This window comes from Atheta coriaria, unplaced genomic scaffold, assembly GCF_025399875.1.
Source record: "Atheta coriaria isolate IRGN ID8LTWV9N9 unplaced genomic scaffold, Caltech_Dcor_3.1 hic_scaffold_41_pilon, whole genome shotgun sequence".
Classification (NCBI taxonomy): Eukaryota; Metazoa; Arthropoda; class Insecta; order Coleoptera; family Staphylinidae; genus Dalotia; species Dalotia coriaria.
The window spans coordinates 22756-44526 of NW_027045483.1; the positions used below are offsets into that span (position 1 = coordinate 22756).

At 38.1% G+C, this 21771-nt stretch overlaps 4 protein-coding genes across 4 annotated transcripts; 1 reads left to right on the forward strand and 3 right to left on the reverse strand.

Annotated features, from left to right (window-relative positions):
• On the forward strand, positions 1 to 1343 carry Dlish (Dachs ligand with SH3s). Its single transcript, XM_065316188.1, is given in 4 exon segments — positions 1 to 49; positions 116 to 226; positions 229 to 508; positions 565 to 1343. Coding segments are annotated over 4 exon segments (1044 nt in total). The 3' UTR covers positions 1169 to 1343.
• On the reverse strand, positions 1171 to 21560 carry Ac78C (adenylyl cyclase 78C). The gene is given in 19 exon segments (XM_065316177.1): positions 1171 to 1926; positions 1994 to 2195; positions 2251 to 2630; positions 2686 to 2812; positions 2872 to 2894; positions 2897 to 3882; positions 3942 to 4039; positions 4095 to 4319; positions 4378 to 4573; positions 4627 to 4797; positions 4852 to 4988; positions 11347 to 11496; positions 11576 to 11655; positions 11714 to 12068; positions 12125 to 12309; positions 12868 to 13384; positions 13441 to 13591; positions 18652 to 18949; positions 21035 to 21560. Coding segments are annotated over 18 exon segments (4758 nt in total). The 5' UTR covers positions 18855 to 18949; positions 21035 to 21560; the 3' UTR covers positions 1171 to 1354.
• On the reverse strand, positions 5435 to 7857 carry LOC135802585 (uncharacterized). Its single transcript, XM_065316185.1, has one exon. It carries the CDS (start codon positions 7619 to 7621, stop codon positions 6041 to 6043), a length of 1581 nt encoding a protein of 526 aa, XP_065172257.1. The 5' UTR covers positions 7622 to 7857; the 3' UTR covers positions 5435 to 6040.
• Positions 8442 to 11001, reverse strand: LOC135802582 (uncharacterized). The gene is given in 2 exon segments (XM_065316180.1): positions 8442 to 9562; positions 9565 to 11001. Coding segments are annotated over 2 exon segments (2475 nt in total). The 5' UTR covers positions 10954 to 11001; the 3' UTR covers positions 8442 to 8476.
• Positions 21561 to 21771: the final 211 nt, after the last annotated feature.

The window sequence follows — 21771 nt, forward strand, 5'->3', positions numbered from 1 at the left end:
ATGGCTTTCCTATGTCCAGTGAGAATACGCCGCGGCAAGAAGAAAAAACGTACGTTGAATACTCTTTTCCCATTCATGTCAATTTAGGTCACTACAACATTTTTTAATTCTACAGCAACTTCAGAGGATATTGACAAGGAAATACTCAAAAATGGTCCCGGATTAGCGCCTGGCATGGGGCGCATAACCGGCTCAGCGAGTATAGAAACCCTGGTCCGCGTTGGCATTGAAAAGAGCATGGATTATCACCAGATAGCAAAATGGTAGTATTGCATGACTTCACCCCATGTGTGGATGATGAACTGGAGGTAAAACGCGGCCAAATCGTTAATATTTTATACCGGGAAAACGATTGGGTCTATGTGATTGGCCTGGATACAAGGCAGGAAGGTTTCATCCCACATTCATACTGCACACCATACAACAGTCATCTTGCTCAACTTGCCATCAAAAAGAAACTGCCAAGAGAGTCTCAAATCAGTGTTGCCGAACACACTGACCAAGAATGGTAAATAAATCAATCCATTATATATAATTACAAATAAATAAATCAAATATTTCCAGTGATCTAACAGTGCCTGATATAAGCAGTGACTGTGATTCCCTGGGTAAGAAACAAGGCGCCGCAGGTAATTCCCCGATCAGTTTACGTTCCACAATGGACATATCCATGTCCCCCTTTGCAAAAGACCCCTCAGGACGCTACATTGTCCTTTACACATTCATCGCGCGCGATGAGAACGACGTATCTGTCGAACGCGGTGAATTTGTCACCGTATTAAACCGGGAAGATCCAGATTGGTTCTGGATTGTCCGGAGCGACGGTCAGGAGGGTTTCATTCCGTCCGGATTTGTCTACCCTGCTGATAATGTCATCCAGGGTAATCTCAACAATGACAATACAAACACCAGCGGGAATTTCGTCGCGAATGGTGGCCAGTGTCAAAGCGCCGATGATTTACGCTATCATGGCACTGAACTCGTCATGCTTTATGATTACAAAGCGCAAGCGCCTGATGATCTGTCAGTGCGTCGTGGTGATTGGATCTATGCAGATCTAAGCAATCAGACTGTCGATGGGTGGTTGTGGGCGTATGCACCCAAGACTCGTAAGTATGGTTTCATTCCCAAGGCATACGCAAGACCACCGGCCATGACTAGCCTATAGTATTTTGATGCATATTTATATATTTGTTTTTTTATACTCTTCTGTCTCCTCGAGGACATAAAATCTCATTAATTAATTACATTAATAACAACGTAAAATAAGTAAAGTAAGTACATAGTTAAAATATATTTTGACATGATGATGATGACTAGAAAAATATATTAATATTCACCTAGTAGAGGTCACCTAGACATCGGTGCCGTCACTTTTCTTGTTAAACCGATCGAATTTAAACGAATTATCACGTTTGGCAAGCGGTGAACGTAGGAAGAATTTGGATTCCTTTTTGTTGATACCTTTGGGTGATGCTGGTGTGCGTAACACCCTTGGCGAAGTTTCAATGTGTTTGAATTTAATAGACGCGTGTTTAGTACGGGAAGTTACAATGGGTTCAGAGAGACCTCGCGGGACACTTTTGCCTGAATTGCATTCTATATTCGGGTAGGCAATGGGCGTGTGCGGGGCTGACTGCGACACACAGACTTTCGGAATACTTGTGACGGTCGCATCACGTTCGATTGACTTGTGTTGCTTTGTAGAACCGGAAAGCGAGTCGATTTGACTGCCAAATGCGCTTATCTGTCGCATGTTGGGCTGGGACCTTGCGTGCATATTGCGATGATGACCACGGGTTGTATTACGACGTACGGGATTCGCTGGCGTGCGATGTGTCAACCGCATTGAACTATGCTTCATTAATTTCTTGGATGGATTGTCGTTTTTGTTCTGCGCACGGGCTCGCCCTTGCAATGAACTTCCTAAAGCGTAAATAGTATAAATATTAATTTTGGTGTGTTAAATAAGGTAATAATGTGATTTACATACTTGTATTTCCAGTGTGTTTCCGTCTGGTTTGTGCCATTGCATAGACAACTGCCGCTAGACTATTATATTGACTCGGCTGACGTTGGAAACATTGCGGGCCGGATGCGTTCTTACCCAGAACGAAATAAGTCTCCATTTGCCCTTTACCTTTGACTTCAATCATCCCACGACATTTTACATCATATCCCCTGATGCCCAACAACTGAAAATGATGTTGATAATAACTGGAATGTTTGTAGAGCAGGTATTGTACATACTTGAGCTGTATATTTAGGAACTTGGATCTGACCAATAACACCAGTTGAATCCATTCTCGAGGCCTCGTTGACGGTGTCACCCCAAATGTCAAAGACAGGTTTGCGTGCGCCAATAACACCGCAGACCAGTGGTCCACAAGTTACTCCGATACGCAGGCCGAAATTGTTGAATGAATGCTTATTGACCTCATCCAGGCGTTGTTTCATTGCTAGAGCAAAATCTACAAGTGCACATAAATGTTCCAAGCTTTCAGTGTTCATACAATCCTTGTGCGTAGGGTTTAGACCAGAAGCAGCCATGTACGTTGCTGTAGCGCTAACGGTTTTAATTTTTTCTATGGCACTGAAACGTTCTTCATCCAATAATTCATCAAAATCAGCTGGAACACATCACAATCATTAAATTGTATATTTTGTGGACAAACAAGCACTCACCAATGATCTCATTGAGCAAACGTATGCATTCCATGCCTTTATTGATATCCTCCGAGTAAAACTCCGTAAAATTCGGTATACTAGCAAAGAGGACGCCAACCTCTTGTCGATATTGCGAATATAACTCCTAAAACACACAATTATTAAACCAAACAACACGTATTTTAACATATCATTTAAATTTACATCAGCATTCCTTTCATTTGACAAAAATGCTGCGCAACATGATCCGGCAGGATATTCTTCAATAACTGTGTGTTATTATGCCTTGTCTCCTGCATATCCGCCAGTTCCTTTTCCGCCTGCAACTTCCACAAGAAGTCCAGCCTCGAAGTCACCTCCACCAGCCGCGCATGATAGGCCACAATCACAAAGAACACAGTCAACAAAATAATCATCTGCGCACTCAGCGGAATAAACTCCATGCCACTGCTGCGAATACATTTATCCTCCTTGAAGACATCATTAAAAAACACCATGATAAGCACTGCGTACACCGTCACCAACACTACCGCCAGAAACGTCTTAATGAGATAATATAATTTAAGAGCGGTAGCTAATGCTATCAGGGACAACACCCACGTAAACACGACATATCCTGCATGCATACACAAATAAAAATCATCCTTTCTACGTGGGGAATCAACTTGCGGTTGGAGATCAGACTTATTCCCTATCAGATTCTTTGATTCATTGTCCACAACGTATAGTTGAAGAGATTTCGCGATGTCACTATTGTTACCATCACTCCGGGTTATTTTATCTGTTGATGATGTTATCACCGCCACGGAAGTACAATTATTATCCACACAATCATCGTCGTAAAAGTTAGACGTGTTGTGGTTTTGAAAGACATTATTCACGATTAGAGTGAAGTTAATATTAATATTTGGCATGGGATTTATATTATTTCGTCGAAACATTGCAGTCTCTGTGACGGTGGCTACGGTTTGAGCCTTTTTAAAGCAGGTAAACGCTGGTTTTCCAAACATTAAACTCGCTGAAGATGCACACGCCATTAGCACGATAACACCACAAATAAACGCGGTACGCGATCGTCGATTATGCACTAATGTCGAGGAGATTTTCTGCAGGGCTGTTGGAAACTGCTGAAACTCCTCCGCCATTACCAGCACGGATGTTGATATGAGTAAAATTGTTGCTACTGATAGAAATGCAATCATTCCAACTGAATGGCTACAAACATACAAACATGTTTTAATCATAATATTATCTTAAATATTCTTTAAACTTACTGTTTGGTAATTGCAAGTTGACAGAGCACAATAAAAATCCATATTACAAAGCAACAAAACATGTTGGACTTGAACATGTCTTCTCGTAATTGGCTAAACTAAAAAAAACACAGAAATATTAAAATATAGAAAATAAGATTATAATTAACTTACTTTTCTTTCCATGTCTTTGTCTTTAAACCGCAAGGACCATGGATTTACATTAGCTGATCGCATGCGTTTATTGGTGGCGATTTCAATGCTTTGGTCAATAATGTCGTCTACTTGTTCAATGGTACTCAACGCCATTGACGTACTCTTCTCTGCATAGAGATGTTTGTTCGATATGTTCAACGAGTCGATATCTTCATCCAAATCACCCGATAAATTATGCCGCAACTAAATTTTAAAATATTTTGATTATTAAAAACAGGAAGGAGAAGAAAAAGCAGAATACATTTTCAAATGGCAGTTCCGGTTTCCAATCAGTGGTGTTTTCCTCATCAACTGTTGATTGCTGAATACCACTATCACTTCTCTCTCTTCCGATGGTCATTGTGTACGGGGGACTTGTTGGTGTTATCGTGGGACTCCTCGGAGAACTAATAGACATTTCATGGTCATCATCAGGCCACAATTTATTGGAAAATATACTAAAACAAGTAAATATTATACTAGGGGTTTACTAAAATAATTTATTAAGTACCTAGGCCTTGATTGTAACCTTCTCCGCGTTTTCTTCGGCTCAATTTGCTTAATCAAGTAGGTTTTGACATCGTGCACCCGTAGATAAGCATCGCGTTCCTGTCCATTACCATCTTCAACTTCATACGCGCCATTTAAGCATTGGAAAGTTGATTCTGATATATGCACCCTTCTATAAAACATATCAACCATAAAAATTCCTCATCCTCCAGATGTTTAATATTACCCTGGTACACCCCCTGATTCCATATGGTTCGCCAAGCGGACATCGTAAGACCAAATGTCGAATTGCCACTTGCGCAAACCAAGGACACCGCATAACACCGACCCGGAATGTATGCCAATACGCATATTCAAATCGACCTGCAAAAGGAGATTGTTTACTCATTAATCGCCGCGCCCGATAAGATAAATCATCCGCGCGCGTCACACGCCAGATGATTAATCGTTTAATAACAATCCACGTGAGAAAAAAACGCACTCCCAGTGCTTCCTTGATAATAAAGATATAGGGTTGTAAAAAGGGTCATTAAAGCTGAGGAAACACGCAATTATTGAACACACCACATAACTATACGGTTTGTTTTTCATAACGCTTCTCTCTTGGCACATAAATGTGTCGTAAAGTGCCAAGGAGCATGATGAATGAAAATTGTGCTGTTTCATTCAAATTTACGCAATTTTTATCTTGTTTTGCACAAAATCTTCATAAAAAATAACTTGAAAGGTGATATATTATAATTTTTAAATAAAGTGATCGCAGTCACGCAATAAAAACATGATCAACGCGACTAGTTGTGTAATACTCGTTTATTTAGATTAAAATGAACTTTATTTGATAAACATCGTTGATTACATGCTTTTTATTTAATTCTACGTGATACAATCGTGAAAAACCTTACAAAACTCATTCACCATCGCATCTATACGCTCCTTAAACACAGGATCAAGCAGATAATTCTGTTTCAATTCATATTCACTGATAACTGCCGATTTTCCCTGGTTAAATACACGTTGTTTCTCTTCAATCAATGCTCGTTGATGATACAATAAAGCATTAACAACCGCGCGTCCATTAAATACAAATCGCGAATGTAAAAATGTATTCAACTCAAAAGGCATCTGTAATTGATTGTTCTGCAGAACCAAGCTCAAACATTCGTAATAATAAATTAACATATCTTCGGTATAAAACCTCCAGAAAGACGAAAGAGTTGAAGAGAATAAAAAGGACAATACTTCTTCACACGCTGATCCACACACAACTTCATCACCCAGTATTATTTTACAAGGTGTTTCGTTAAATATCGATTGTTCTGTGTCAAACTTTTCATTGGGAAAATAAATAAATTCGTGATTAAAACACGCATGTTGAACACAACCAAAGTGTTTTGGTACGTTCAACTTATGGCTTACTAATTTCCAATTAACTTTGCGTCCAAGCAACTTAAACAAACTCTCAAGTGCAGTGGGATCGATGTTTTCCTGGGAACATTTTCACTTTTATTTTGGTGTAAATAACTTAACGCATGAAAATTTGCTAAAGCTTTCAATATTACTTTAACATCTGTTAAACCAAAAGGTTCACGAAGATTTAGTCGTTTATGAGTGTCCTCTAAACATTCCATGATCATTAAATCATTTTTTAGATAAAAATAACACTTTTGTAGATCTCCACACGCAGCAATAGGAAAAAATTCATAAAGTACATTTGGTTGCCTAACCGTAAACTTAACCTCTTTAAAAACTCCATCAAAAGTCAATTTTACGCAAAGTACGCCATCTTTAAACTTAAAATCACACAATACTGCACCGGGAAAACATTGATGCATAAATCGATGCACCACATCTGTGGTAACCCACTGATTGCTTTCAAATTGAACGAAATCATGGAATAATCCATCAAAAATTAATTTCTCTTCTTGATCCATTGTTGTAATTGCCAGCAGGAAGTCGTAATCGTTTTGGGCCATTAAGTGATCCAACGCGATGTTTAATCGCTGAGCTTTGCGTAATTTGTTCGCAGACGAAAAAGCCGCGTAGATTATTTTCGTAATCAATGCTGATGTTGCATGCCGCTTGATGCTGGCCTCAAAATCAATTCTTGAAAACTCACGAATTATATCCACATTGAATTTTAAACATTCCGTCACAAGTTCATCGTAATATAAATTACAAAATTCAGCGAAATGATTGAACCCAAGGTTGTGTATTAGCAACGTGCATAAATCATGCGCAGGTTCCGCCCTTCTTATTAATTGATAATCAATTATTTTACACTGATTTTTGTTAAATAATAAGTTATTTATCCAGAGATCTCCATGGCAGACAATTTTGAATTGATTTTGTTTATCTTCAGTGAATAATTCAATCATTTTTTGCACTTTTTCCTTAAATTTCCATGGTAAATCCTGGTCGTAATTAGAATGTGCTAAATATTTCATTACTCCTTTGGTGATGGCTTCAATGTAAACAGTCTTTGTGAGCATAGCTTCAGTTACCATTTCTTCTTCTGGTGGAGTTTGCCTCTCGACGAATATCACCAACGCGTGAAGTTTAGCTAAAGCTGCAGCGGCGCTCTTAAAATACTCATGTTTAAAATCTTCACGCGTGAGTGGTTGAAATGGATCTAACAACTCCATCACAATGAAATTATCCGTAGATAAATAATATTTTGGCACGCAGAATGAAATTTCCACAGCTGCTGTAGTGGTTTCCGTGGAATTTAACCATTTGTAGAAATTAATTTCTTTTCTCATCACTAAATTGATAAAATCCGGACGATTTGGCGTTGTGAGTATTTTCTTGACGAAATAGCGCAGTACTTCTCCATTTTGTAATGTGATTTCCAACGTAAAATACTCCCCAAGATGGCCGTTTGGTGTCTGTGGTATTTCGAAAGTTTTAGAAACATTAAAATGTTTGATTTTCTCATATTTTGATTTTTTGTGCACTTCTACGATTTGCTGGCACTGCGCGTCGGTGATGAAATCCATTTCGCGATGTTTTAAAAGTGCACTTTACGCGCACAACACCCACGGTAAAAATAAGCTGGCAATCGCAACGCGTTGTGAAATGCGACTGATTTAATTTCCACTTAGAGTGAAAGACGCGCGAACCGCGTGCGTGTATGTCAAAGTCACACACAATTGACACAGTTTCACAACTCGTAATGAATTTAATTAAATTGTATTTATTTAAAACACGATGTGAATCGGTGCAAGCCACTTTGACCCTGCTGACTAATCATTGAGATTAGATATGAAACAAAATCTAAGTTTAAATTTTTAAATTATTTCAAAATAACTATATGCATAATACCGGTGATACACATGACTTAAATATAATTAACTAGCTTTAACCCGCGGCTTCGCTCGCGAATATCTAAAATAATGAAGTTGCTTCCGTACGCGTCTGTAGTCACAGAAGAAGTAACAATGAAGTAGAATGGCGGGAAGTTTAAAATGGCTGAAAGTATAGTCTATGGAAGTATAGTGTACAGTCTCCATAGTGTAGTCAATTGGATTTGATGTTGACGTAGCTGTCGGTAATACAGTGTGATAATACAGTGTGATGGTACTATAGTACTTAGGTTTGAGCTTCATTGCTGGAATGCTAGATGGCGTTAAAGTAGTCAAATAGCCAGATGCAGAGGTATTATTGGCTAAACTATTTCTTTATTTTATTTAAAAATATTTTTTTTATTAAATAAAAAGTAGCCTATAACCATTCGGGGACCACTAAGAATATGTGTACAAATTTTCATGATGATCGGTTAAGTAGTTTTTGCGTGAAAGTGTAACAAACATCAGGACATTAGTAGGGATTTATTTATTTATTAAACAAATACACTAATGCTTCAAATAATACTCTCGAACATCATCAATAGCACCAGCTAATCTCTCCCTAAATAATTCATCATTCTGCCAATGATACTTCACATGCTGTGACCGATCTTCAAACAAATCTCTCCTGGACTTCACCGGATCTGCAAACAGGACCTGCAGCGATTCCGACGTCAACATAATAGTCTGAAAGTGAGTCATTGTTTGATACAACGCAAATTGTTCATCAATCACCGCTGATTTCAAGAAACTCTCATACGGCATGAAATCATCCACGCTGCGTCCATGCGCAACAAAAACCTTCTCAAACTCCTGGTAATAAAACTTCAGCATATCCTGCCAGTGTCGTTTCCGGTCCGCGCGGTACATATTAAAATGCAGAAACTGCGTGAGATCATGCGTGCATGGGCAGTACCTATACGATTGAAAATCGATAATTTTTCCATTTCCGGATGTAAACATCATATTACTCGCCCACAGGTCACCATGACAAATCGTATTACGATATTTCTCCGATGGTTTAACAAGGGGAATAAATTTATCAATCGCTTGACAAGCATATTGCTTCAATACTTCTACATCTGGACTTAGATTTTTAGATTTATCTTGACTGGCGTAAAACAAATCAATCCCCATGCTTATTCCCTTCTTGCCAGCTTTGAGTAGATTCTTACTCATCTCTTTTTGATTGTAGAATGTTTCTTGGAACTCAATTGGATACATATCAGGTAGTTTTTTACCTGTTTTATCCTCTAGTAATAAACCACAAGCGTGTAACTTCGCCAAGGCTCGCAGACCAATTTTCACAGTTTCCAGTGGCATTGTCTCGCGTATCTTACCCATTTCGTAGTTGAATTCGGTGACCAAATCATCAAACACTAAACCCTCTCGATTGGCGAGATAACACGTGGGTACACAATCACGAACCTCATCCAATCCCAGTGATAACATATGCGGGACAATCGTCGAAAAGAACTGACACTCTTTAAAGCCGCAATTTGTTTGTTCGTGGAAGTCTTTCAACGCGTCTGTTTTCGGTAACATTTTCGCAAACAGCTTCATTCGTAGTAATTCATTCTTTTTGGAGCAATGGTGACTTTCACTGTTAATTTAATCTTATGGTAATTACCAAGATAACCAGAAATGTTGACGATTTCTTTGGAGCAATAACCAACCAAGTCATATTCTGGTATTTTCCCGTAAACATCTGTTAATTTTTTATTAATAATCAAATAAATGTCTTCGATAGGCAAGGGATGATAAGTCACATTCTCTAGAAATTCTGAGAAAATAACAGCTATGTTTTTCTTGTATGGAGGATCAATCTGGAAGAGTTTTCTGATGAATTCTGGACGTCCAGACCCCACGACAACTTTCACCATGGTTTCAAAGTCTGCTTGCATTGCTTTGGCGTTTTCAAAACTCTGCTCGGAAGTTTGCCTGTACTTCAACCAAATAAACTTTGCAACCTTCATGTAAACCTTGCAGGTATCTTCATATTCATCCAAAGGTAGAATCCTGTCAATATCTAGACCTAGAGAAGTCAATTCTGTCTTTAGGGATTGATAATAATGGTTGTAGAATTTATTCAATGATCTTTTACGTTGTGAGGATACTGTAGCCATGTGAAGCAACATTGTAACATCATGTGCTGGTGGTGCATATCGACACAACTGGAAGTCAATCACTTTAGCTAGAATTTCTCCAGATTCTGAGTTTTGTTTAAATAAAAGGTTAAAACCCCATAAATCACCCTGGCAAAGCACTTTACGCCAAGGGTTATCATCATTGAGGACATCCAGCACCGAATCACAAGATGCAATTATCTTCGCCGGTAATTCTACGTCATCAGGATATAAAAGTCTCGCTAGTTCCAGACATCCTTGTTTAGTCGCCTGGAAATATTTATGTCCCGAACATGTTTTGTCCGATTTTATAAACCAAGGGTGCAGGGATTCCGCGCTGCTTTCTTTCTGAATATCATGATGACCAAGTGTCTCCCATGCGATGCTAATGGTGTGATACTTTGCTAACGCTTTCAAACCAGCTAGGATTTCGTCATCTGTTAGTTTATGACTTTTTGACGCCATAAATCCTTGTGTTTGTAGATTCTCAAACACCATCACCTTCTCGCCAGTTGGTGTACTCTTCGTCAATAGTAATTTGGGCACTATTGATGTATCCAATTGATATGTAGACAATTCCTCTGCTGCTTTCTCAACTAATTCATAGGTAAACAACTCTTTTTCATACAATGGCAGATCGTCAAAACATTTGAGCATTCCTTTATTATCCGCGACGACTTTAACAAACAAAGTGTAGTTTTCCCCATTGTTTGTTACAAGCGTAAGACGTAGATGATCTCCTAGATATCCCATAATTTCCTTTGAGAAAGGTTCAAGAAGGAAGCTATCAAGACGGACATCTTTGGGAAGGTTCAGTTTGGCGAACAACGCCTCGCAGTCTGTTCGATTCAGCACCATATTGTTGTGTTGTAGATGATTCAGTAACGCACTGATGAATTCATTTCTCGCGCGCCTTTTATACAAAACCCGCGAGTAGTGAATGAAACCACACAGTGATTTATTGATAGACACACTGTCTCGAGCATAAATTAATTATATTTACACATTTCGAGATTAAAATTATATAAGGATCATTAATTTTGTCGCATATACTATTATTATATTATTATACCAGGCCAGTTAGTACCAGTTAGGCTAGGTAGCAACCGAAAATGTTTGCATTGATTTAGGGAATGATGAGCGCTTATCTAACCCGCCGGAAAAGTGTTTGCCTTGTTTTAGCTGCGTAATTTACGTAAATAAACCACGCGCAAAAAGTGAACACGTACGTAAACAAAATGTAAAACTCACTTTTGTTTTGTGTCTGGTGTCACGGATTGCTCGTATCATGTGGAGGCCCATTTCGACGCAGCAGAGCGCGTGATCAGGGCAGGCAATCGGTAGTCCTGACACGCAGTAGTAACAATCGCCGAGGAGTTTGATCCGAAGGCAGTTATTTTCCTACACAACACAACACGCAAAATTGTCGTGAGAATAATCTGGGATTAATAACCTTAGATGATACGAGTAGTTGACTTACTGCTGCTAATTTGTCAAACCGAGCAAATAAATCGTTTAAAATCCGCACGAGTTCCTGTGCACTGCATTGACTTGCCAGAGCTGTAAAAATATAACAAAATAATAATTTAAGTTAATTATATACAGGGTGTTTATTTACCTGTGAATCCTTTTATGTCTGCAAATAATATACTGACATTTTCATATCGATGGATATAAATCTTATGAAATTGATGCGGTTGAAAGGATCCACCACGTTCTTCCTCACGTGCAATGTCTCTAATCATTTCCTTCGCCACAAAATCAGGCAACACAGAAAGCAGTAGTTTCTCCTGCTTTTCATTCTCAGATTGTGTGCGGAATCTTGTATCCATCGAGCGATGCGTTTCCAAAAACGCCTTGCGTTGACTTCTATCTGTTAAATATTTTGTATACATACCCGCGAAATTTACTGCTAGATACAAGAGGGCGTTAGCGACAATACGCCGGATTTGACATTCACTTGTGTAATCATTCTGGAATTATTTATTTGTAATTACACTGATTTGCGGTGGAGATTACTCTTGCATACCACATTGTCAGAGACCACTGAATTGACAATAGTAATGCTAATGTGCACGACTGAAGACAAACACCCTGCCATCATGCACCATCTGAGCGGAAGTGGCAACATGGCGTACGGAACAAAAATGGCAAACAGGATGTACCACACAACGTCTTCCATCTTGGAAAAACCAAGACCTTTTGCAACAAACGCTGAAAATAAAAAAAATAATTTTTATTCATTTTATGAATTATTAAATTAAATCCCTACTAATATTATAAATGCGAAAGTCCTGATGTTTGTTACACTTTCACGCAAAAACTACTTAACCGATCATCATGAAAATTTGTACACATATTCTTAGTGGTCCCCGAATGGTTATAGGCTACTTTTTATTTAATAAAAAAAAATTATTTTTAAATAAAATAAAGAAATAGTTTAGCCAATAATACCTCTGCATCTGGCTATTTGACTACTTTAACGCCATCTAGTATTCCAGCAATGAAGCTCAAACCTAAGTACTATAGTACCATCACACTGTATTATCACACTGTATTACCGACAGCTACGTCAACATCAAATCCAATTGACTACACTATGGAGACTGTACACTATACTTCCATAGACTATACTTTCAGCCATTTTAAACTTCCCGCCATTCAACTTCATTGTTACTTCTTCTGTGACTACAGACGCGTACGGAAGCAACTTCATTATTTTAGATATTCGCGAATGAAGCCGCGGGTTAAAACTAGTTATTAAATAATTACCTTGGACGTTTAATAATAACCAAGTACATATCGCTGCCCAATGAAGATAGTTATTAGCGAAGCACCTCCACCATCCGAGGAGACAAACAATGATATTCGTAAGCATGGTGCATACGCTCCAGATTAACGCATCATTGTTCTGACTCTCGATGAATTCCGATGCGTTCTGTGTCGCCCAGACCGAGATTAACGCCACTTTGAGCATCAGATCCACCATGTTGACAATAATTAACGACTTCTGTCGTTGCCGGTGCGAATATCGCAAGTAGGCGAGCTCCAAGTGTTTGCTTTGAAAACTATTGGTGAGACTGGGCCAATAGATGCCTTTGTACATAAGACCTTTCTTGAAAACGGTCGCGAGATCCGCTTTCATCTCCGAATAATTATCATCGTCCACCGGAAATATGGACGGATGGTGTTTGCGGAAGTTCAAACTCGGATAGACATCCGTATCACTCGGTGACGGAATGCCATTGTCGAGTGGGAAGTCTATAGTGCAAGAATCTGGAGTTTCAACCTGTTGAGAAAAGTGAGTCAAACGCATACAAATCTTCACACAAATCTTCAACTTACGGGGCTTTGAATTGTTTCTAAGAGTTGCACGCGCTTGCGATGCATTTCGAGTGCTGTCATGGCAACATCAGCGAAATTTCGGCGTCGCTTTGCCTCGATTAGCTTCTGCACCGCGCGTGTCCACAGAATTTTACTGTTTGTTGGTCCAATTCTAAAGCAATTCATATTTTTATTTAATCAATGTTGCTGCAGACACATTTATCGATAATAAGGACACAAGATAATAAAGTTAAGATGGCGCATCGTAATCCGATTTTTATCTGCACATTTACGAGCACGGGCTTTATGAGCGCCTGTCGTTTGTAGGCATTTAATAAAATTATAAAAAAAAAGTTTATGTACGTCGTAATAATCTGTTTAGTGGGTGGTTTTAGACTGAAAATTAAAATTAACACTCAATTAACATATATGCATATAAACTGACTTAAAATGCCCGGCGCCTCCACCAAAATTTAGTAAATTAATAAAATTTCTTAATTTTTTTAATGAAAACTTTAAAACGTTTTTAACGACTTTTTTCTGACTTTTTAATACAATTTACCGGAAAAGTTGTCCTTTTGTTTATCATAGTTTTCCCTGGTTGTTTTGTTCGTTTTCCATCTTTCCTATCGCATTTTCGACCATTTACTCTATGAAATTAAATAATTTTAAAAACTTATCTTATAGAGAATTTTCAAAACTTTCAGAATATTTAAACCGCTCATCGCTACGATTTTTATTTTGCGAGATATTCGCAATTGAAAAAGTTATCAAAAATTGAAAAATTTCTCTTTTAGCGTTTTAGTCGCATTTTTCAACCTTTTACTCTGGGAAATATAACTATTTTAAATTCATATCTAATAGAGAATTATACAATCTTTCATATTCTACAATCCGCTAGCCGCTATCATTTTTAGTTTAGAAGATATTCACAATCAAAATATCAAAAAATATAAAAATGCATTTGTTATCATAGTTTTCCACGGTTGTGTTGTTCCTGACAATGAAACATCTTCAGTATTTAATTTCTGAATATTCACGGTGTTCTATTATTCTTTGTCTAGTTTTCTAAAAATACATCACTATCGACACGAATGCGTGTTGTTTTTTGCATGCGTGTGTGTGTGTGTGTGTTGTGTGCGTGTTGCTATCGGCACATTTCGTCGTTGTTTTCATTCCACTCGCTGGTTTTTCCATCTTTCCTATCTCTATCGGTGTTCCCCCGCAGCCGTTGGCACCGTCGCCGGCGCCGCCGCCACCAATGTCCCACCCCCCATCCCCCTGCATCAACGCACGTCGTTTTAACGAGCGTTTTAGTGCGCCCGCTGGCGCGTTTTATCAGCTCGCCAGATGGTCGCTATTTTCTCGCCTAGGGTTATCTAACGCTTTTTCAAGTGATGTAAATATCGCGCACCGCCATTGTTTGATATATTGTGCGCCATCTAGTGTAAAGAATCAGTTTAGCAGGTAATATCTGAACGCTTACAACTAATCTGTTTATCGCCCACCTTTTATAATGTAATCTATTCATTTATTTGATGACAAAAAGCTTTCGTTGATAACCTGATATGGAAATATCATCGATTATTTTGATTCTACCGAAATAATATTCGAGTAAATCACAAAAATATTCTTTAATAATAAAATAAAATAAAATGTGAATTTTTTGCTCTCTGCGAATGTAATCAGACATTTCGCCTGTAATCATGTGCTCTGGCGGGCGGATAGCGTCGGAATAAAATCTAAAGGGCACCAAATCGCAATCGGTGCGTAAGAAAATTGCCCCACTTTAGTGCTACAAGCGGCAGTGGCCTAAAATGCCTATAATAGCTCTAAGAATATTCACGGATTTGCACTGAATGTTCCCACCTCGCCAAAACCACCAAAACACCACCCCCACGGTTATAAATAGATTTTTTTGTGGTGACATAAAATTTAATCACATTACTGCACTCCGCAAGTTTAAATTACATAAATTGATGCAACCAACGCATTTTTAAATCCTTTTTAGTAAATTTGAAAACGCTGCGCAAGCTATGTTTTGCTTCAGTGTTATGACCAGCCCGCAGAGCAAATTATATTTTATAGCACAAAACAAAGGAGAAAAATGGACAAGAGTTGTAAGTTAATGTGGAAAAAGCTACAAAAAAAGAGTGAACAATCGTAAACTATATTTTATCGGGCTGTTGTCATCTTGGTTGTTATTCTTTTGTGTTCGGATGTGTGTGTGTGTTGCGTTACGCAAGCCGCAGGCGGGTTCGTTTTGAGGAGTCGTTTCCTCGGGCTTTTATTACGCTTCAAATTTGCAAACAAATGTACTTGTTGACAATGATGCGCGAGGAGGGTTTCGGTTCACTGATCGGTTCGTTGCCCCATCGGTTAAACCTGTGGAGGAAAATAATTGGAAACTGGGCCAAAACTAGAGCAAAGCAAAGGAAGAAAACATTCAAGCACGTGGATATCGTTTGGATTGGTATAAATAAAATTCAATTGGTACACGTGTGACGGGGCATCATTTGAATGGGAGGCGGTGGTGTAACTATGGGGCGGTAAGGTTGAATATTTTATGTTGTAGAGAATTTTACAAGGATTTAGAATATTCAATCCGTTCATGTTTATCTTTTTTAGTTTACGAGATATTCGCGATTGAATAAAATGGGCAAAAATTGCAAAATGTCACTTTTTAGCACTTTTAGTCGCGTTTTTCGACCTTTTACTGTAGGAAATATAATTATTTTATATTTTTATCTGATAGAGAATCTTCCAATCTATCATAATCAACAATTCGTTGGTAGCTATCCCTTTTAGTTTAAGAGATATGAAAAAAAGTATCAAGCACCCCCCCTTGGCAATTTTTTCTTAAGACTTAAAATTTCATCTCTCAGATTTCCACTTTAACTATCCTATCTGATAGAGATTGGTCCGTAGATTAAGACGCTGCGATCAGATCTTAATTATCTCTCTTAGTTTGCGAGATATTCGCGATTGAATAAAATGGGCAAAAATTGCAAAATGTCACTTTTTAGCACTTTTAGTCGCGTTTTTCGACCTTTTACTGTAGGAAATATAATTATTTTATATTTTTATCTGATAGAAAATCTTCCAATCTTTCATAATCAACAATCCGCTGGTTGCTATCACTTTTAGTTTAGAAGATATTCACAATCAAAATAACAAAAAATATAAAAATTCATTTCTGCACAACATCATAACATATTCAATTCAAATTTTGTTGCATTTTGCATTTGTACATTCTGCACGTGAATATTCAGTGTGTAAATCAATTAATAACCGCGAGCTAGCGGATTAATAATAAACGCGGCACGCAAAACGCATACGAAATTGAATTATTGCGCGGTCGGTCATGCCCGACACTCTTCAAAAGACTTGCAAACATTGATTTACGATTTAAACGGGAATAAATTACGCTTTGACAATTAAATTAACTTCGATGCATTAAAATAAAATACATAAAAGGCAAAATTTTAAAAATACCGACAAATAACAATGTTGCGCACACACAACTTGTATGAGTTCAATAGACGTTCAACAATAAAGGAGAGGAAAAGCCGCACAAAAGAACAGCGCGGTTGGAAATTGAAAAAGAAAAACGCACGATGCCAACCGGGATAAGCTCGTAATTTATCATCAAAGTAAACATCGCATTGCAGCCCGCTTCCCGCTACGTGACTTCTTGCGCACGACGCGATAAAGTATTTTCTATTACACTCGATCATAATATTGCTGTAGTTGCAGCCACCGGAAAATAACGCAAGTTTATTTCATTCAATAAATACGAATAACATGAGTCACGTTCTATTCAGAGACATTCTGTCAACTGCAAACTAAACTTTCGATTTTTATTCATTTATTAAAAGTTTTTTATTGCTAGACTTCTAATAATTTGCATATTCTGCAAAAAAAAACCGTTAATACGTCTGACTCTCTGTAGACTCAGTTGGGATAAAAATATTACCACACGAAAAGGGGTGTAAAACGTGCGAGACGAGGCTAATAAAGCACCGCAGTTGTGGTGGAGGCGGCTGGGAGAACAAGGTGTGTGCGTACGTGTCGACATCATGAGAGAGCGACGAGAATCTAATTCTAGTCTGCCTCCCCCGGCGCGCGCCAAAGGATCGACGAAATCTCGCCCTCATTTCAATTCCGCAGCTATATATCGATCAGGCTTAGTTGGGCTCGGAAGGTGTGAGCACAGGTGGAATCTCGTTCGCACTCGATTTACTCCTATCCGGCAAACAAAACATAAGAACTGCGTGTCATGTGGGTTGCCGCTCTCCACGTGTCTATGTGTCTATGTTTCGGGAAGGTAATTAATGAATAATTGCTGAAATTAGTGCGTGTTACGCACTTTTAATTACTCTAATGTCATCCCTGCTGTCGACGCACCGGCTGGCCTCCATTAAATATAATTAAATAATAAATTCGAACATCTATATATATATAAAAATGAATTGCTGTTCGTTAGTCTCGCTAAAACTCGAGAACGGCTGAACGGATTTATCTTATCTTGGTCTTGAATTATTCGTGGAGGTCTAGGGAAGGTTTAAAAGGTGAGAAAAATTCGAATAATTGCCGGTAAAATCCTCAAAACAACTCTTTTCAATAGAATAAAATTTGACGTTGAGATTCAATCATAGTTATAGTTAAATAGTTGAATTCGAGATGGCGCGCTGAAGTGCATTATTGACAAAACTTTATATGCATAATTTCTTTAAATTAAAATTGCTAATCTTATTGATAGAATTGACTCTTACTACGAGTATGTCTAGAACAAGAGAGTAAAAACGAATTACATTTTTATTTAACACAGCCGGAACGAAGTCGCGGGCAGCAGCTAGTTGAATATAATTAAATAATAAATTCGAACATTTTGGATAAATCATGATGAGAAAATCAAAGCTGCTGATACAAATTGCATCTGCAGCAAAAAATTAATGCAAAACAGCAGTATCTTGTTGTTTGTAGTTTTTTGTTGAGTGTGTAGTGAATATTAAACATTTTTGCGAGCGTGGAATTTAATTATACGCTCCACAGCGCCCAATTTTCAATATTTTGCTTTCCGTGTGCGCTGCAAATCGCACGATTGATTTTTCATTGCGTCCACCCAAAAAAACCAAACAAAATTTCATCTAATTTAAACCTTCCTCTCAAAAACAACACAAAACAATTAAGTTTTGATTAAAACAACACAAAATATCTAAAAAACCTTACCGTGGCAAAGGTCGATCAACATTCACTTCCAAAATCACTTCTCTTGTTGTTTCCACCGTGGTGGAAGTCGCTGTAGTCCCACTATCAGCATCATCCTCATCATCCGTACACCTGAATGTCGAATCTGTGCGTTCACCACTCGGAGAATCCTCCAAACCGAAATCCTCAGCCGTAGCAATCGGCGGCGATTTATCCTCACACATATTTTTATTTAAACTTCTTTTTAGACAATATCTCGGTGTTTATTACCCGCTCGGCATCAACTGCACATCACTCCTGATCATCTGATGCATTAGTTCTGTAAAATACGAATAAGCAATCAAAATCAATAACAAAACTAACTTGGTCATCTTGTCTGCTGGTGTTTGGTTTAATTTGACCTCGTGTGTGTGTAATCGCAACGATGACGTCGACAAGTTTGTTAAATGTTTAATAACAGACTGATTAATGTCAGCGCCACAGCTAATCATACACGCTGCCCGCAGAAAAGCACATCTATTAATATTTTCGCAAAGTTGGTGCTAAAATGTCGAAAGTTGGCAAAGTTATTTGCAAGTTCTTTCAACTCTCAACCCCAACACTCAATGCGATGGTGTGTGTACTTGTAATTTCGTTTGCGAAACTTTTACTCGTACACTTTGTGATCGTGTAAAGTTTGGCGGGGCCAATTTACGTCCAGGCTTTTGACTTTATGCCTTTTATACAACTTTTCAAATAATAAAAAAGATTCATTATAGGAATTTTGAGTTTTTGACAATAAAACCTACCGGTATACCGATACTAATACCGGTATTTCACATCGTTAATCTTTAATCAATTTCTGTTGTTATTTTAGCATTGAAATGTATTCGATTAAAGTTTCATTTGCAGAATTTGATTAAATGCTACTTGAGGAGTAGAGTTGTGCGCGTCTGCTGCGGATTGTAATTCGTTTAAAGTCGCTCCGCATTTTTCATTAAATAATTTAATTTAACTCAGCTTCGTTCGGCGTCGATTGGATTCGGTTGCTTGGAGTAATTTAACTTTAATAATGCACACACTCGACTTTGTTTCAACTGGAAAAAATGATTAAACTTGATTCGGAATTTAATTCCAAGAAAAAAACACAATTGTACGCACCTTAAATCAAAATTTAATTAACTCTTGCATTGGCAATGCATGTTTTTTCATTGTGGATTAATATTTCGTAGTGCCGGGGGTGGCAGACAGAAAAATCGACTGACATCGCACACCGCAAAAAGCAATTTAGTTCTTTCACCATTTCTCGCCGCAGTCGGGCATTTAACACATTATAAGCCCGAAAGAAAACTTAACGCCAACTTTACGTGGCGGGGTGTCGCCGATTCGGTCTCGACATGTAATTGTCGATACGTGAAATCAATGTGCACTCACTTCAGTGGCAAACAAAGTTTAATAACCGGCAACAAAGAATAACGAAATATAAAAACGTCGCAGCCATTATATTGGTGTTCGGTGGGTTGCATACAATCACAAAACTCGATTTGTTTTGCGTCATTGTTCACCTTTTTTCTTTTTTTGTCGTCGCGAAAAAAGGTCGAAAAAGGTTTTGGAACTTTGCTGAAAGCCTGCCAAAAGTGGTATTTGATTAAAAGCCCCTTTTTACGCGTCGACACTGTTGATTCACCTCTCATTCGGAAACTTCTCCACTTGAATATTCAATCATTATAAATTAAAAAGCTTTCTTCTCGATGGCTCGCATGCAATTACGCTAATTAACCCAGGATGACCGCCGCGAGTGATTAATTTAATATGTAATATGCTTCTACCCTTCCGGCGTGTTTTGGTGCACTGCCAGTTATAGAACGCTCTCTCGGGGTGCGTTTTTAATATTCATTCGCATGAATATGTGTTTATCCAATTCTCCAACGGCTTCTCGCAAACGAAATAATTAAATTCCTGCACTTTTTTTTATTTGTGCGCCAAACACAACGAAACAAAACATCGGAATGGTTTTAATTCCAACGCGCTTAATTAAGACACATTGGTGTCTGGATGGCTGCGCAAAAAGATGCTAATTAATAATCTTGTTCAACTGTGTAACTTACACATTTCTTGTCGAGCAGGGCGAAAAGTTTTGCGCTGTTTGCCGATAAATTAATTAATGTTGGCCACACAATGTAGCGCAGAGAACAAAGCGCATGCTGAGAGTGTTAAACAACTTCATTTGTTGAATGTACAAGTTACAGGGTAAGCAATACCGGTATTTATACCGAAATACCGGTATTAAACACAAAATTCTCAATTTTTACAATTTATTACGTGAATTATTACAAAAATACAGTGAAATAATTAACCGCAGACGCGATAAATGTTTCCTGCTCGACACGTAATTAAAATTGTAATTGTTGCTTAGATTGCTTACTTGAAATTCTTTGTCTTTGAGCCTCCTCCATAGTGTTACATTAATTTCATCTTCTGTTTGCTCCTTTTTCCTTTCGCAACGCTGATGTTTTTTGTCGCGCGCCGTCGCGATCGTAATCGTCGTCTTTGTTGTTGCTCTTTGTTTCACACGCGTCGCAAAGGGTTGCGGAGTAATTTCGATTGTAATTATAATTGCTTGGGGCGCTTCAGCATTGGCACACGCTCAAAACTCGGCACAACTCTATTGCAGCACAAATATTGTCCCGCAATGCAGCAAACAAATCAAAAATTCAACGAAACTTCTTCTTTAAATGTACTAAACTTGTCTCCTGCAACTTATCACATAAATATACACATATTTTATCAACACTATTATTTATTTATATAAAAATTGTTTATTTTTTCGCAACGATTAACGTCTTGCTGTGACTTTTCGAAGATTCTTTTGATTGTTAAATGTTCGGAACGCACTTTAGCTTATCGTGTGGAACTGAGAACCGCCGGCGCTCACCGCAATCGTTTTGCGACTGTGCGTCAACAGCACGGTGGCGGCGATTAAAAGGACAACGCGAAGGCGGTCGCCGCCGCCACCGCGAGTACTTAGCAAACTACGCAAATTGAACCAAACTCAACCCGCCATGAATTAATCGCAAACAAATAATTTATTCAAACTGGAAAACAAAGTCTTATTAGTTTTAAAACTATTTTCGCACTTTTACAGACACAATATTTACTTAA

What these genes read in the sequence shown, in the direction of transcription:
- LOC135802585 (XM_065316185.1), bottom strand. Translation starts at nt 7,621, where the DNA reads ATGGATTTCATCACCGACGCGCAGTGCCAGCAAATCGTAGAAGTGCAC.